Below are 16,107 nucleotides of genomic sequence, written 5' to 3'. Positions count from 1 at the left end.
GGCTGGCGCGTGCTCGACCAATGGCTTGACGAGAGACCACGAGTCCCGCCTCCGGGATCACAAGAGATGCCATTAAAATCTCGGAGGCAGGGCTACGAGATTTAGGTTTGCACCGGCCACCGCAGCTAGCGCTCGCAGCCGACCCGGGTGGAGAGCATGAAAGAGGAGATGGGCAGGAACGAGCTTCTCGGCTCACGCCATAGAGTTTCTTACAAAAACTTTTGTAGGAAGCTCTGTGGCTCACGCGGCAGGCATCTAGTAAAGGAAGCATTGGTTCATCCATTGCCTCCTTTACTAGATGCCCGCCGCGTTGTTCGCTTTCCCATTGTAGCGGCGGTTCCCTTAATTGAAGTTAGTTCAGCATAAATTCCGTAAAGCAGCGCTCGTTGCCTTTTCTACTTCTGGTGGATGGCAGCACAGGCACATTATATGCGCGGTTGTCTGTTAGCGATCGTTATCGCGGGCCTCCGAGACGGTGACAGATGCCATGTTAATCTCGGAGGCCGCAGCACGGGATCGCAAGTTGCAGGCGTTCGCCTTGAGAGGCGCTCGTTGCCTTTTTGCGGAGGAGAGAAAAGGGAGAGGGCCCGGAACCGAGCTACCGGACAACGCGGTAGGCATCTATTAAAGGAGGCATTGGTTCAGCTGACTTCATCTGTCCAGTGACAATGATTTCCCGGCGTGCATTCCGTGCATCGCTCGTCAGCCATATTAGTCTTGATGGCTTGTGCATTGGTTGTTTATGGAAAGTTTGTTTTTATGTACGACTCTAGTGCAGTGGGATTATGTGATTACCCTTGATACTTGGAATAATGGATATATCCCCCGGCCTGCACGACAGGTAAGCCAATGTCATATTTCACATAATGTTCTGCTGTCAGCAGTCGAAAAACGCTAGTGTGTTGCTTTGCCCTCGGATACGATCGCTGGGGGTCGACGGAGATGCCTGCGATACTGAGCAATGACAGCTGTCGCAAATCGCCGAATTGCATCGTGGAATACACTTACGCGAGTCATCTGCTCGAATCTCAAGCGAGCGTTGAGACGAAAGGTCATCGCAATCAGCCCGGACATAGCAACCGTTCGGAAACGCACGGACGGACTTTAGGGTGTGTCTATCCGCGTCCCTTCCTCGCCGCGAACCGCGTTCTGCGCGAGCTGCAAAAATTAAAGCATTTGTACGACCTGTGAACGAGTTGGCATACGCCTGGCATCGTACCGAAGCCATCTGATCGACTCCCGGAGCTCTGTACGTTAGCGTGTTAGGCCTAACTGCTGAGGTCCGCTTTCGAGTCTGTCAGCGCGTCGACGGCGAGCACGGCATCTTGAAGCAGTGCCGCTCTTGACACGCGGCAGCAATTCAGGACCACGGGCTTCCTCTCACAGAGCTCCCTCGCCCACGACCCGGAGGTCGGCGAGAGGCACTGGGGCCGCGACCCGCGTACGGGACTCCCGAGGGGCCCCGTCGCGTCGCCCGAGGGGTTGATGTGGGCGCTGTAGCGACCCTTGTCATGCCAGCTTTGAATGGAGATCCCAGCGGCTTCACGGCTGCTAACGCGGAATTCGGCCTACGCTCGAGGCTCCGGGCGCGGAGCGAAACGGAAGGACTGCGCCCCGATTCCTGTCGCGGGCTTTCCGCGCTCCGTTCAATCTACAGGGGCGTGTCTGTACGGACTGGTTAATCTGTCCTTGTTGAACGGCCAGTGTGTCGTGGCTGGGTCAACCGATCAGCGAATCGGCAGTAGTGGAAAGCGCCCGCGACGGTTGTGCACGACGGATGACTTGCGGCAGTGTGTATTGCATTGCCCTGCATCCGTGGCCCATAGAGCGTCGTTTCTGTCCGATGGCTGCGTGTGCGTGGCAGCCATGGTCGAAGACACGTTTGCTTAAATATACTGTTGCTAACAGTGAATTCGTTTGTTCTTTATGCTGTTGGCAATACAAGAACTGCTGATGTTTTCTGGCATGACTCGTTTTAGACAATCAGGGGTTTAATTATTTTTTAATGCGTTCTTTCAAGATGTTTGGCAGCGACAGCAAGGGAGAGTAATTTGTTGATGAATTCAAAGTGAACTTTTCACATGTTCTTTTTATTATTAGATGAATTTCTCAGGTTTGACTAGTTTTATGCAAGCGTCGCTTGCAATGTAAGAGAGTATTATTAGGCAACTAGATGCTCGTGGTGAACAGAGCTTCTTCATGTTCACAGTAAAGGTGTTGGCATGAGGGCCAACATAAATGTCTGACATTGATCTGTTTGGACATGATCGCGGCGTATTTAAGAATGACTTAAGCGCTAACAGCAGCAGTAGTAAGAGTAGTAGTAGTACTAAGAATAGTAGTTGTTCAGAGGGGAAAGGAATTAGCAGCGTACTAGATAAAATTCAGTATGCTTACTTGTCAAGTGAGAAACTGCTTACCCTTTATTTTGCCAGGCTGTAGCTGAAAAATATTAGGGTGTTTGCCTAGTACTGTTCAGTTTCATTACATTAAGCCGTTTTTATGGCCCTTACCACTAGGTAAAATGAAAAGGATTGCTATGTGTGGTGTCTTATATACGAAACCATTTCTACATTGTAAAAAGCAGAAATGGAATAGGGCACCTTCTTATGCTACTAATGGACCCCATTCACTATCACACATAATTAACTAATCAAGCCTGGTCAAGGATTAGGTCTGGTTCTTCTGAGGGCAGTTTTTCTCATTTGAATCACACGATACGCTACGCGGATGTTCTTGAAAAATTAATGGCAAAGAAATTTAGAAATACCTGTTCTGCTTAGTAGTACATCAGCCCCAACAATTCTGCTCTTTTAGATCTGCAATAATATGTTCAAATGAGCAAACTTATTTATGGTATAACTCTTAACTTATGCCACTTGGTCAACATTGTCGTCCACCTGTTGAGTTGTTTTGCACTGACTACCGCAAACTTGCATACGTCAAGAAAAAGAATAATGCCAATAGCGTTCATAAGCATCCCTCAAGCACTTTGACTTCATGCCATTTACATGTGGTAGCATAATGTTTTGCATTATCCAGAAATGTTTAGGTGGGATGGCTCTTGAAAGTATCCACACCAACAGTGCAATTGGGATCCATGTATCCTGTGTTCATGTGTAGCTCTGGAAAGCTTTCTACAGTTTCTAAAGCCAACAAGGTGGTCAGAAAACATGTTTATGGTTGGAATTAACAGGCCACTAGTGAAAGACATCTGACAGAAACCAGTGGCTCACTTTCACTGCATACATATTTAGAGGTGCGAGTGGTACTCAATAAATTATCTACCTCGGTTGTATAGAAAAACAGTTTTCATAACATTTCTCTGCAGGGACTTTAACCCCTTTGTAAGAAATTCTGCTGTTTATCAGACAAGGCCATCACAGCATCCTTGGCGTTTTCGTCACTTGGAAATTTGGATTTGTTTGGAAAACTTCAACAGGAAATGATCAAAGAGAGCCAGGTCAGGACTTCATAGAAATGGCACATCAGCTGGAATCTACATAATTCACAGATGCCTTCTTGGGATCGATGACACGTAGACAAGAATTGACTGGCATGCTTGCTGCTGTCAGCTTGCCTTTGTACGAAGGTTTATTGAAACTGAACCTGCAGTTGCCAATTTCTGAGCTATTCTGGAGTCCTTAATCCATTTGTCTTGCAAGATGCACTCAGTGTGAGTAGATAAATTTTTGAATGACCTTCGTATCACTTGTGAATGAAGCACGTTTGAAGTTAGTTGGTTTATGGGGGAATTCTCGTTCACTCCTCATTGACACTGTTAGCTTCTGCTTTTGGCTGTGGCTGTTCTTATGCCTGTAACCCGGCAGCCATGCAGCTGATATTTAGCTTCTGCAGCCTCCATAAATAAAAAAAAAATTTTCTGGGTCATGAACATAGGCGTTTTGGCATTGGCAGTCATTCACATTTCTTTTGTTTTGTCACTGGCATACTACTATGGCATCATTGATTCCTGTCAATACGACAGAAGCAGTGGTTGTCAAGTCCTTATTGTGATAACTCCCATGTCATTTTGGTTGGCAGTATTGTGCAATGTTATACAAACCTCAAGAAAGAGTGCACTGCACCAGACCTATGGTATGTGTCACCCGCCATGTTGGAGTAGTGGCTTCGGCGCGGCACTGCTATGCACGAGGTGGCAGGATCAAATCCTGGCAGCTGCATTTCGATGGGGGCAAAATGCAAGAATGTGCTAGTACCGTGCACATTAAGGAACCCCAGGTGGTCAAAATTAATCCAGAGTCCCCAGGCGTGCCTTGTAATTGTGGTTTTGTCAAGTACAAACACAGAATTAAGCATTAATTACTTAAAACTTGTGTTGTATGTCATTCCTCCTTAATGTTTGTTGGATGTTCCACCACGCATTAAGAAATTTTGCAGGAGAGTTCGTACAAAAGGTTTTATATTTTATTACACTTGATCAGTACTGCATTCCCCTAGTGTCCTATAAGTAGGATGCCTCGAAATTGACAGTTACAACAGAAACTTCTGTCAAGAAACTGCTCATACTACATTCTAAAGCCTTTGAAGACTCTTTATCAAAAAATATTTTTAGGATCTTTAATTTGTCGAAGTTTAGGCATATATGGATTAAAGGATAGGCCAGTGGTGTTGTAGATATGTCTTGGCAGTTTCCACCGCCTAAATACCAAAACTGTAGTTTGCATCCTGTCATTTTGGTCTAAACAGTGACGATAGATGCCAAGATTCTAGAAAAAAATCTGACAAAAAAATGCTATAAACCCATTAAAGATCTAAAGCTCCATGGAAGCTTCAGTTAAGGTATTTGCAAAGCAGGAACAGATTTGATATATTTGAACAAAATTGCTTAATATAGGTAATCCTGTAGGAACTGTGCTAGCTGCTTCAAATGTAAATGCTTTGTGGCCTTGATATATCTCTTAGTTTTCATCTTTTTTTTTCTTTTCAGCATGAAATGTTATGTTTTAAGCATGATAAATTATGTATTGGTACATATCTTGCCTCTTTGGTATATTTTGCCTCTTGCTTCATGCTTGACAGTGCTTGCCTGGTTTGCTTGTTACAGAAGCTTCCACATGCCTTTGAGCTGCAGGTCACCTTGAAATAGGGTGCTGCACATAAACAATTAGATTCACCAGGTCCTGCTGCAAAACAAGTGCTGCGTCCATGAAACATTATTTAGACAGCCCACAAAGATGCGAGTTCTGAATAAATATTTTGGGCAAAATTTAGTCATGGTCCCCTTTTACTAGTTTTTCAACTCTCAGTTTCACATGCAGTTGAGATGACTTGCATGTAACAGAGAGCATGTGACACTGCTGTGCATAACACCACTTTTTGGAGATGTTTATCGACGTTTGCATGAAGTGTTGACCACAAGCCTTATCAAAGCTACCTGCCTGGGAGTGAGGGAATGCCCCTAGCTCATTATGCTTCTATAACATGGTTATCAACAGTGCTTGAATGAGGAATGCCTCGGGCTGGACCTAACATTTCGATGAAGCAGCTTGTCTAAATGTGGATCAAGCCTGAGGCATCCCTTGATCAGTTGCAGTTCATTGCTACAAGCCTACATCTTGCTGTGAGCCTCTCGCTTGGATCTCTGGCAGTTGTACTTTTATTTTAGAAAAGTTGAGATAGATTCGCAAGACATGCATTACTAATTGCATTCACAACCCACAAATACATAATCTGAAAGGCTGCTTGGCATTTGCACCTTGGTTTGCAACAGTGGTGTGTGCTGTGGGAATGTGTGTATACTTTCTATGACCGTGCTGACTGAAGCCATATTTCTGCATTTGGCATTTGTTTGCTTGCTTGTTTGTTATTGGCTTTGAAACCACAAGTCTTTTGCTTAAATGTTTGAAGAAGTCTTCTCGGGGTCAAATTATGGACTTGCTTCTGTGAAAAGGACTTGTATTTGTATTTCAGTACTTTCAGTTACATATTTGTGAACTCATATCCACAACATACCAGTGTGTTCATGTTTTCAGCTTCAAATCATGAGCATTGAAAATGTTGGTGGAAAGCTTTTAGAAATGTCCTAAATACTTCTGCTGTATATTTTTCGGTTTTGTATTGTAGTGGCTTCTGTCAGCATGCCTGTTAACTGCTATTTAAACTGTATCATATCATTTTGCCATAACCTTCTTTTTGTAGCCATGAGAATTGCATGTAGATTGGATTGTTCATAGCGGTATTTTTTTTATCCGATGCTCCGGTGAGATTACATAGTGTCATGTATGCAAAATTCATAGTATTATATGCGAAGGTTACCTGTGAATTTCAGCAAAAAAAGGACACGAATATAATCCATGAAAAACAAATGATGGTTGTCTAGTTTATTAATGATGTTTGTCCATTGACTTGAAACCAAGAGTACATGGCAAACCATGTGGGCCACTGCACAGGAATGAAGCCTCTCATGAAACATGTCTGGCTTTATTAAGATAGTTTGAGTCTCCTGGAGGTATAGTAGGTAGCACTTGTGTGGTATGTTTAAGCCAGTGCTATTATGTAGTCACCAAGCTATGCATCCATCACCTTTGAAGCTAAATATTTTGACAGAATTGCCTGTCTGGTTGGGTTAATTATGACTTTCAGGTGGACTCTCAGAAGATGCGGATCAAACATTGCCTTTGAAGAAACCGAAATTCTAACAACCGAGACCAACCAACAAAAACGACTGTTGTTGGGGTCGTGGTACATACAAAATACCAGAAACAAGTTAAACCGTTCTAAAGGAAACCTGCCGTCAGTTTATATTCACTGTTTAAGCACAGCCAAAATATAGCAATTAGCCATCTCGGACTGTGCCCAGCCTACCACTCTTACATAGCCAAGAAGAATTCAACACTCCTTCCTTCACTACCCTCCCTCCCCTCAACCATGAAAGCTTAAAGTTTGCCAAGAACAACACCCACTCCTCCAACCCCTCCTCCCCCACCAGCACCACACGTACGATGTCTGAATGCTCTCCTGTCAGCGAATCTGACAGGAATATAAAAATAATTGCAATGGAGTCACCACATTACCTCAACTCGAGCTTTTTGTGACAAGTAAAAGGGCATAAAGAAAAAAAAAGTTATTTCTTTTATGTTCTGAGCTTAGATTTTGCTTAAAAGTATAACTACAATGCACCACAACTTTTTGGTTGTGCACACGTTTGCTGAATGAAATGCCAAACCAGTTGCATTTAAAGTGCGGCTGCTCCTGCAAACATTCCAGCCAGAATAGTCAAGGCTGTCAGCTTAGCACAGAAAATAATTTATTTACACCAAGTGATTTTAAAAGCTTAAGTTTATGGTCATTTTATTTATCTATTAAAAAAAATTGTTTCTTTGTGATCTGCACGTCTTCATGCCTCAAAAAACAATTGGACTAATGACACATTATTATTCAACTCCTGGAGGTGAAGTTTGATGTTAGCCTTGGCTGCCATGTGCTGCTAGTTCAAGCAGAAGCTGTGCTTTTAAAGTGAGTGAGAGGTATGTTTGCTCAAGACTGCCCTGCACAGTAACCTCCAGAGGCTTTAGTTCTGAAGCTACACCTCATTTGAGAAAGTAGCCTAACGTTTGCACTGCAAACACTTGTCCAGGGGCAAGTGAGGCGTTATACTGCAAGAGTGGAATCATAAGTCTGGAAATACAAGATCGTACGAGACTCAGAAAAAAAAGATTGTGAAGCATCTAGTGGCAATATTCACATGCATGTGACAAAGTAATATGATGTTAGGTAGCTGTCTTTTATCTGACCTGGCTTCATCGGTTTTATATTCCAAAATAAGGAGGAAATTGCAACACCTGGTGTGAGGGTTGGGCATGAAGCTAATAGCATTAAATGGTGACTGTGCATAGTTAAGTATTGCAATAAACGGAAAATAAAACAATTACTAGCCAGTACGGAACAATACTAGCATGCTTGGAATGGGGATGAGCTGTTCACTCAGTCGCCTGTTGTGTGATATAAATTTTGCGCGCTTTGTCTAAGCAAAACATGTTTGTATATTTACCGGCACCTTTCCTTGTACAATGGCTTATTCCAAGTCTGTTCATTACTTTTTTACACAACTGTTACTCTTTACTTTTACTCAATGTATTTAATTGCTGGCTATGTGAGAACCTTCAGTAACTTCTGCTCTCATGAATAGTCACTCCACAGGTACACTGCAGATGAACAAAATGATTGGACATGAGGCTTGAAGTTATCTTGGCGCAGTTGACATGAGGCTCTATGGCGCCAGTAACTATGGACAGGCTCAGGTAAACATTGTGGGCTATACTTTCCTGTGACTGGAGTTGGCCAAGCTTTCAGAGCTGATGTGCTCACACCAGTACTGACACTTGTTGGTTTGAATGTTGCAAATAAGGTGCGTTTATTAGCTTTTCATTCTCCGGATTTGTCGACGCAAGCTGCTTGCATATCTTAGTATAACTATCTATGATAATTGTGCTCCACCGCTCTACCTTGGTACGAGAAACTTGGTCTCCCTTGCATGCCATAGAGTTTGTACTGACTTTGCAGCCTGGATTAATTGTGGGGATTCTAAGGAGGGTAAATCATGCAAGCTGAAGTGGTAACAGACTAGACATGGGAAATATATGAGCTATATATATTAGCTGTAGCATTGCAATAAACTGTTTGCAAACTGCTGCCCTTTTAGTTGTCAACTTTATATGCATGGGTAAATTATAAACAACATCTTCGGTGGAAGGGCAATAACCAGCGTGATAGTAGTAACATTTGAAAAATTTTGATGTATAATGTCAGATTGAAAAATCAAACAGAATTAGTACTCATTGGCCGACACAGTGCATGGATATTCATTTTGTCCAATTTGGAACCTAATGTAGACTATTGCTGTGAATATTTATTTACTGTCAATAATTTTTGTCAAATTGCATTAAATGCTTAATGTGTGAGAGTGGGCAACATTAATTTAGCCACCCTTTAAGTATGAAAATCGAAGGGTGCCAGAAGACACTACGAGGTATGCACACATATGAGCGCACATGTTTACATGCGTACACATACTCGTGCACATCTCTATGCGATGTATTTTCTGAAGCAACACTTAAGGAATGCTTACTTTAACACGTCATACATCATTTTTGTGTGCCAGCACTGCAGTATCTGAAATGTGAGCTACTTGACATGTGCAGTATGAAACAACACAGATGGACCAAGAGAAAGTGCACAGAACATAAACAGAAAGGTGAAAAGTTGGGCATGCTGGTCATGCATGATTAAGCGTACAGCGCTGTGTGCACTTTGCCCTGCCTGTCAGTGCATCTAAACCAGTGTGTCTACCATCTGGGACAACCTGGGAAATCTGGAATATTTAGGGGATTTGCCTTTTCTGGAAAGTTCAGGGAAAACATGATTTACACCCCAGTTATACTGAATTGGGGAAATTGGTACCTGCAGTATTTATGGCAAAGCTGGTGATATGCCACCAGAGGGCAATGAAACTTCCACTGGAACCTACATGATTCACAAATGAGTGTCTTATGCTGGTTTTGCTATTGTGAGGCTGGCCGAGTGGTTGGAGTACCATGATACACATGGTTTAGTTAAATCTGAAAGTGCACTCCAACTGACTTGTAGCTTACCAGTATTAGTTGTCAAAAATAATGGGCTGGCATAGTAACTTTGCAAGCTATAACCTACCATTGTTTTCATTGTGCTTGAACTTCTAGTGTCATAGACTGCCAAGGAATCCTCATAAAAACAGTTGGGAAAATCAAGGAATTTGAAAATGCCAACATAGTAAGCACCATGGCTAAACATGAACAGGACTTTCGTTTCATTCGTCCATGTGTTGCAATTAACATTTCGAGTATGAACCTGTACTAGCTTTTCCACCTGTCATTTCTACTGCAGAACCCTTTGAATTCACTACATTTCAAAGAATGTAGTGTGAGGCTACCTTTGATGCTTTTCCTCTTGCATGGATTTTTACTGAAGCAAATTAATTTATACAGATGAGTTAGTAGTAAATGCTGCCATGTCCAACTTGCTCCAACACAATCTTTAATGGGCTGTGCAGTTTACACTGCAGGGAAGTTATCAGTTTTAGTTCAGTGGGGGGTGCTAAAGAGAAACGCTGAATCAGTTTTGACGGATTTCTTTCGAAACACCATTTTTGTTAATATTGTGGTAAGAGGTCAATTACCATAAAGGAAAAAGAAGGAAAAACTTCAATTTTTTGCAGAAACTCCACTTCTAGTACATCAGTGTGACGTCGTGAACTTTAAAGTACTTTCTTTTTTTCCTATTTGGGCCGTTGTGGTGCAGTGAAAATTCTCAAAAGTGGCAGAGTCCAGCCCCTTTGGAATACAGTGTAGTCTCCACCTGTCTTTTGTTTTTGTATCTTTTCTAGCCTATCAAGCCTGATCATATTGTAGTAAGAGTGGATCTTTTGGTCTTGTAGAAGCGCATTTTAATAATACAGATCAACATATTTTTCTCTTTAGCATCCATTTCAATCTGGTTTGTATGCTTACAGCCTACATATAAAATAGTTGGAACAAATGCTCATCTATTTGCATGTATAAGTGGGAGAAATTGTACAAGTAACTGTCAGCTGCTTATGATGTCACACACAAAGGGGGGGGGGATGTAAAATGCAGCTGTATTCTTATTAGCTTATATGTCAGCGTACATGTTGCATAAACGTCCAGGTGATTCAACACAGGGCATTGCCACCTTTGCCCATGGGCACCACACATCAGCTGCGCACCTGCTGTCTGCTGCACTTTAGCTGAACTTCCATGGCAGGTTGTGCAGTGCCTTGAGCCACATAGCTACTGTTGCTTGGTGTGTTTCTGCCTGAAATCACCATGGGAAAAGTAAGAATGGTTGCAACGAAAGTTATATGATATGGTACCTTAGCGGAAAAGATGAAGTGAAGGGCCAAAGTGAGAGGATTCAATTTTGTATTGCTTTTTCTCTCTTCTCTTATTAAATTTGGAAATGTTGCTTGCTAAATTGATTAGTAAGATGAAAGAACACACAGTTCCAAAGCGAACACCAGTCTTCTTATGTAAGCTGTAGAAATAATGTGTAATGTCAACCTTTCACTTCCATAAAAAAAAAAAACATAGGCAAAAGCACCCTGTGGGGATAGAATGCAGGAATGCTGGTTTACTTAGCATGCATACCAAAGCGGGCTTAGTGACCTAAACTTTGCCAAGACCCCTCCAGTAAAGTTTTGGGGCATTATGCAAATTGTGACAGTTTAGTTGTACTGGTAAACCATCATATTGTGAACCATAGGGCAAAATTGACACAAATTTGAGACACATACATAAGATAGTTTTTCTCCTCCATCTGTCTACTTTGGGCTATGGTTTATAATATTCAAAGCAGGATGTAACTACGGCAATTTTGCTTACAGGGGCTTAGTGGAATTATCTTGGGATGATAGACCCTTTGTCATATATTACGTCTACACTACTCAATACTAGCGTATCTGTAGTATATAGTAGCCACTAGTCAGATTGTATTAATCACTAATAAAAAAGCTTTAAGGCAATAATTATCTTCTATCTGCATAGCAATGAATGAATATCTGGATATATGGCTGGTGATGTTCACTTTCCTTGAGTACAGCAGTGAGCCGTCATGCAGAAAGAAAGGCACAAAGTCAATAATTAAGTTTGGTAAGTATGGAACGTTCTAAACGATACAAGCACCATAATTTTTCTTTCAGTCGTTTTGTACAAACAACTAAAATGAGCTGTGATGTAGAATCTGACAACATGCAGTGATCTTAACAGGGTTATTTAATTTGATTTCACTTTTGAATGCTTGTTAAATCTGGTGCCTGCAACAGCGACATGCCTCACAGCAGTTCTGGAAATGCTTTAGAATGCACAGATTCATTTTACTGTGTCACGAATGTCATGAAAATAGCATGGCCAGGAAAATAAAAAGAAATAGACAAAGAATTAAAAGACTGCGCCTCAATCAATTCTGGATGGGCCAGCATTTTCTTTTGAAGTTACGCAGGGCAGCTGCTTTCGGGCACCAAATCCGTTCATTAGGCAGGAAAACTTTGGGAGGAAAGCATAGAAATGTGTTCATGAGTTCAATATCACATTCCAAGATTGAAACTGACTTTCACATTACTCTGAACAAAAAAAGATGAGACCTGAGATTCCGCTGTCTCTACCATGCTTCTTACTTGACAAATTCCTGTTTACTTTCGTTCATCTGCCATCTAACAGCTCTTCGATACTAGTGTTGTTCTCTCCCGAGCTTATGAAATGCCTTGTATTAACGAGCAGCTTTCAGCACCTTCTCAAGTGATCTTGACTGTGCTTATTGCAAGCAGCTTCCAAATTGGTGTGTTTATGCCTAAATGAGTTTTGTGTCCACTTTGGCTGTCAAAGTGTCTGTTCTGTGTCATGTGGCACATACATTCATCAGCCCTGAGCATGTCGTCCTGCATGACAGCTCGAACTGGGTGGGACGTGAATGTCAAACAGCAGCGTTGTGGCAGTTTACTGTGTGACCGCTCGCGCTTGTGTTTTGTCTAGGTGCCACACCCGGTCCACTCACAGGCACAACTCAGGCACTCGCACACGTGCAAAAAACAAATCAATAGCTGGACGCCCTGTGCGCACAGATGCAGTGCGGTAAGGACCGCCTCCCCTTTGCTGCCTTGTATTTATGTGTGCGTGCCTGTTCATTGGCAGTAGATAATGGGGTTGCTGTAGCACTTCAGTCATTATTTGCATGCTACTGCTCAAATGTAAATGGCACTAATGGCAAATGCATGCTTTACACTGTGTAACGGTTGCTAACCTCACATTCGGCTTCTTAACACGCTTGTAAGCTCTGCTAAGCCATATTAGCTTTGGTGCACATATGGTTACTGACACAGCAGGCAGTTCTTTGTTGCTTCTTACTAATTGTCTTGCATGTTTAAAATTGTGCCTCTGTGATATGTGATTTTAGTGTCAGGAACAGCACATCACGCACATCACTTTGTACCGAAAATAAACAATGTGGTACTGCTTCATTGGCCTACTTGAATATACCTTTAAGCTATGCGAAAGCTTTTGCCAACCACGTTTTAGTGTTTGCTTTGGTGACTTTCCTGAATAGTGCTTGAGGTAGTAATGTATTCATTACCTTGCTTCGTAATATTTGTCTACTAGAATGCACCACAGAGTGTCAAGGCATACCTGTCCTTAGGTACATTGGTTGGCAGTGTTACCATCATTTATGATGAAACGTTTAATGAGACTTGCCCATTAACATACATGTTAGGAATGCAACTTGAACATGCATATATAGTTTGTTTAATTGGTAGTGCATGCATTTTAATATGCAGGCCTAACTTGTCTTGCATTGCCCTGTATCTTCTGTGTTTATGTTGTCTAGCTTTGTTTAAATATCTCCATTTTATCAAAGTTCTAGGCAGAACTGGCCATGATTTTGCATGTACTCTTGTCACCATTCATTTACTTCTAGCTGAGCGACTCTTCCTGATCTGTACTAATTTTATGTGCTAAGAAATCCACCCCATTTATGTTATTTAGGCTTACATAGTTAACATTGGAATGCAAAAAAAGGGACATGCTTATTCTTTGGCCACTTTATATAGTAGCTCACTAATCCACGCATTACATGACAGAACAAACGGCTTGCAGCTTCAAACTTGGAAGAGTATTTTACATGGGTGGATGTGCAATCCCTTCATATCCAATGCATATAGCTAGTGTAGTGCAATATTATTATTATTAACCATGCAAACACCAAAAAGAAAGAAAAGCAGGCTAGCAATTGTCTCCTAAAAGGGACATGACTCCCCACCTGCTCTAAAAGCAGATAAAAAAAAAAGAGAGGGAGGGAGGGAGAAAGAAGGCACAGGATGATGCATCACATTACATGCAGACTACGAGCATCACAGACAGGAGCCTAGCCCTGTGGTTGACAAGAATTCCAGCAGAGCTTTATGAGCCCTATATCGAGTTGAAGCACAACCTTTTGATAAGTAATTATTCAGAGCAGTTTGAGCATGAGTAAATTGCTAGAACTTGCTTAGCAGGACACTGGCAACTGTTGAAAGTTGGGCATTTCAACAGCAAGTGTTTTGCTATAATATTAAAAACTGCACACTGTCCCCCATTTTAGTCATAGTGACATAGTAATATTTTCTTTGTGTTTGGTTAATCGCCTGCCATCGAAAATACCTTTTAGATTTTAAATATTGCATGTCGCATTTCATAACCACTGTTAGGCTTGCACTATGTTTAGCAGCCCATACCAGGCTCAATCAGCCATATCTGTAACAGTATCATGCGAATGTTGACCACACACTGTATTGGCGCCTTCTAATGGCGACAAGCAGCAAGATCAGCGATATTACATATAGGTGCATAAAGCATTCCAGTGGAAACATCATCTGCTGTGCTCTTCTTCCTTTCAGGAGTGCATACATCCCGCTCTTGTCCTGCTCGCATGATATCTTTAAAGCTTTGGCTGATGGTACATGACCTATCCCTTAGCAGGCATGTTATAACCGACCATTTTATTTCAACATTAAATATTACATCTGTCATAATCAGCAACACTTTGTTGTGCTATGTTTGTGATTTTGAATGAATAATCCTTGTTCAGTTCTTTTAAATTTAGTTTCTTTTCTTACTAAGTTGTCGTAATTCATGTTAAGCTTAAGTAGATGACTTTTGGTAAAATTGATGGGGACTACAGGCAATCTTGTCTACCACCACTTTGCAATTGTGAATTAACTTTACGGTTACACATATTTCAGAAAGGTGTAATTCACTTCCTTGGAGGTTAACAGCCCTACCTTCCTAAGCTTTCATTGTAGACAGTACATGAGAACTTCTGGTGTTGAGCATCACATTGCTGGTACAGTGAAAAGGAAAATTATATGCTGGTATAGTATAGAAAACTGTTTAGGATCTACTGCAGAATGTGAATCTGTTATGGAAATGTGGATGAAGACTTCAGAAAAAAAAATATTTAAGAAAAGCTCCCAACTTCATTTGTTTGGAAAGAATAGCAATGGCAATGCTGTGTAGGTGGCACGCGTGTGTTTTTGAAGCTGAGGTGGATGGTGCCATTGGTGCTGCAAAGCGGCTGTTCACAGAGTGCATGGCCATCTGTGGTTCTGGTGCGCATTGCACAAATCATCTGCTTTTTCCTTTGTGCACTGTAAGCGGATGTATAGACTTTTTCCTATTGTGACAGTGCTTGTATGAAGCATGGCACTCGAGATGCATACATGGATGCTTGAGCTTTATTTACTGGAAAGGGTATGTGCTTGTCTAAGCACGCTGTTTTGTGAAGAGCCTGGCATAGAGCTGTGTGAAATAAAGAAGGCCTTGGTGGTGGTGATATTGTTTTTGGTTGGTGTGTTGTGTAGCTTAGGCATTCATGCATGAGTGTTTACCACTGTGAAAAGTGGTCATAGTCAGCTTGAAATCCAGAGTGGCCAGATGAAGCTGGCCTATCAAGCCTTATAACAACACAGTTAGCTGTACTGCACATTTAAAATTAGCTGTAAATGAGTCAGATATTTAATCTAACTGGCTTGTCCAGGAATTTGGCTCAGTCCTTGCATTATTACATCCAATGATGTAGTCTGGAATGGGGCTGTAGCTGCTGAATACATTGATTAAAAGTGATGAAAAACTCATTGCCATAATTTAGCATAGTACCTTTGGCTAAACAAAAATGGAAATGTCTTCTCAGTCACCCTCACACTGTTTCTGGTGGGACATTAAAATGAGTGTGTGTTGCTTGCTGCTTGAAAAAACGACATGGTTCCCAAAGTTGAGAGTATGCATCAAATTCCAATACCAGGAAACATGAGAACACAAGCAGGCTCCAGAAACTGAAAACAAGCCTGAGTAGGCTTACAATGATCGGAAAGTTCTGTCCAGTCACTATAGTTTGGCAATTTTTCTGTTGGTGAGAAACAAAAGAAAATATTTGTTTTTGTTATTTCTTTTTGGGTAGCTGTCAACCCAGTAATTACACTATGGAGCATCAGTTTCCTGACAGAGCAACAAATAATTGTTACCTTTTAGTGTGACCAGTTCATAAGGAGCCTATTCTTGTAAC

The 16,107-nt window shown here is 41.7% G+C and overlaps 1 protein-coding gene across 8 annotated transcripts in view; it reads left to right on the top strand.

Moving 5' to 3' along the window:
* The first annotated feature begins 677 nt into the window (after nucleotides 1-677).
* LOC142582219 (rho guanine nucleotide exchange factor 11-like) overlaps nucleotides 678-16,107 on the top strand; it is a 249,425-nt gene continuing 233,995 nt past the window's right edge. For 3 of the 8 annotated variants that reach the window (XM_075691661.1, XM_075691659.1, XM_075691655.1), the window contains exons 1-3: nucleotides 681-841; nucleotides 8,153-8,264; nucleotides 12,546-12,644. In XM_075691661.1, the coding sequence (XP_075547776.1) occupies nucleotides 8,236-8,264; nucleotides 12,546-12,644 (128 nt within the window). In that variant the 5' untranslated portion in view covers nucleotides 681-841; nucleotides 8,153-8,235. Of the gene's footprint in view, nucleotides 842-8,152; nucleotides 8,265-12,545; nucleotides 12,645-16,107 lie in introns of all 8 variants that reach the window. The other 5 variants (XM_075691656.1, XM_075691660.1, XM_075691658.1 and 2 more) reach the window with 5 other exon arrangements.

Source organism: Dermacentor variabilis, chromosome 5 (assembly GCF_050947875.1).
Source record: "Dermacentor variabilis isolate Ectoservices chromosome 5, ASM5094787v1, whole genome shotgun sequence".
NCBI lineage: Eukaryota > Metazoa > Arthropoda > Arachnida > Ixodida > Ixodidae > Dermacentor > Dermacentor variabilis.
Note: the sequence above shows the minus strand (reverse complement) of the source record. Positions and strands in the feature narration are given on the sequence as shown.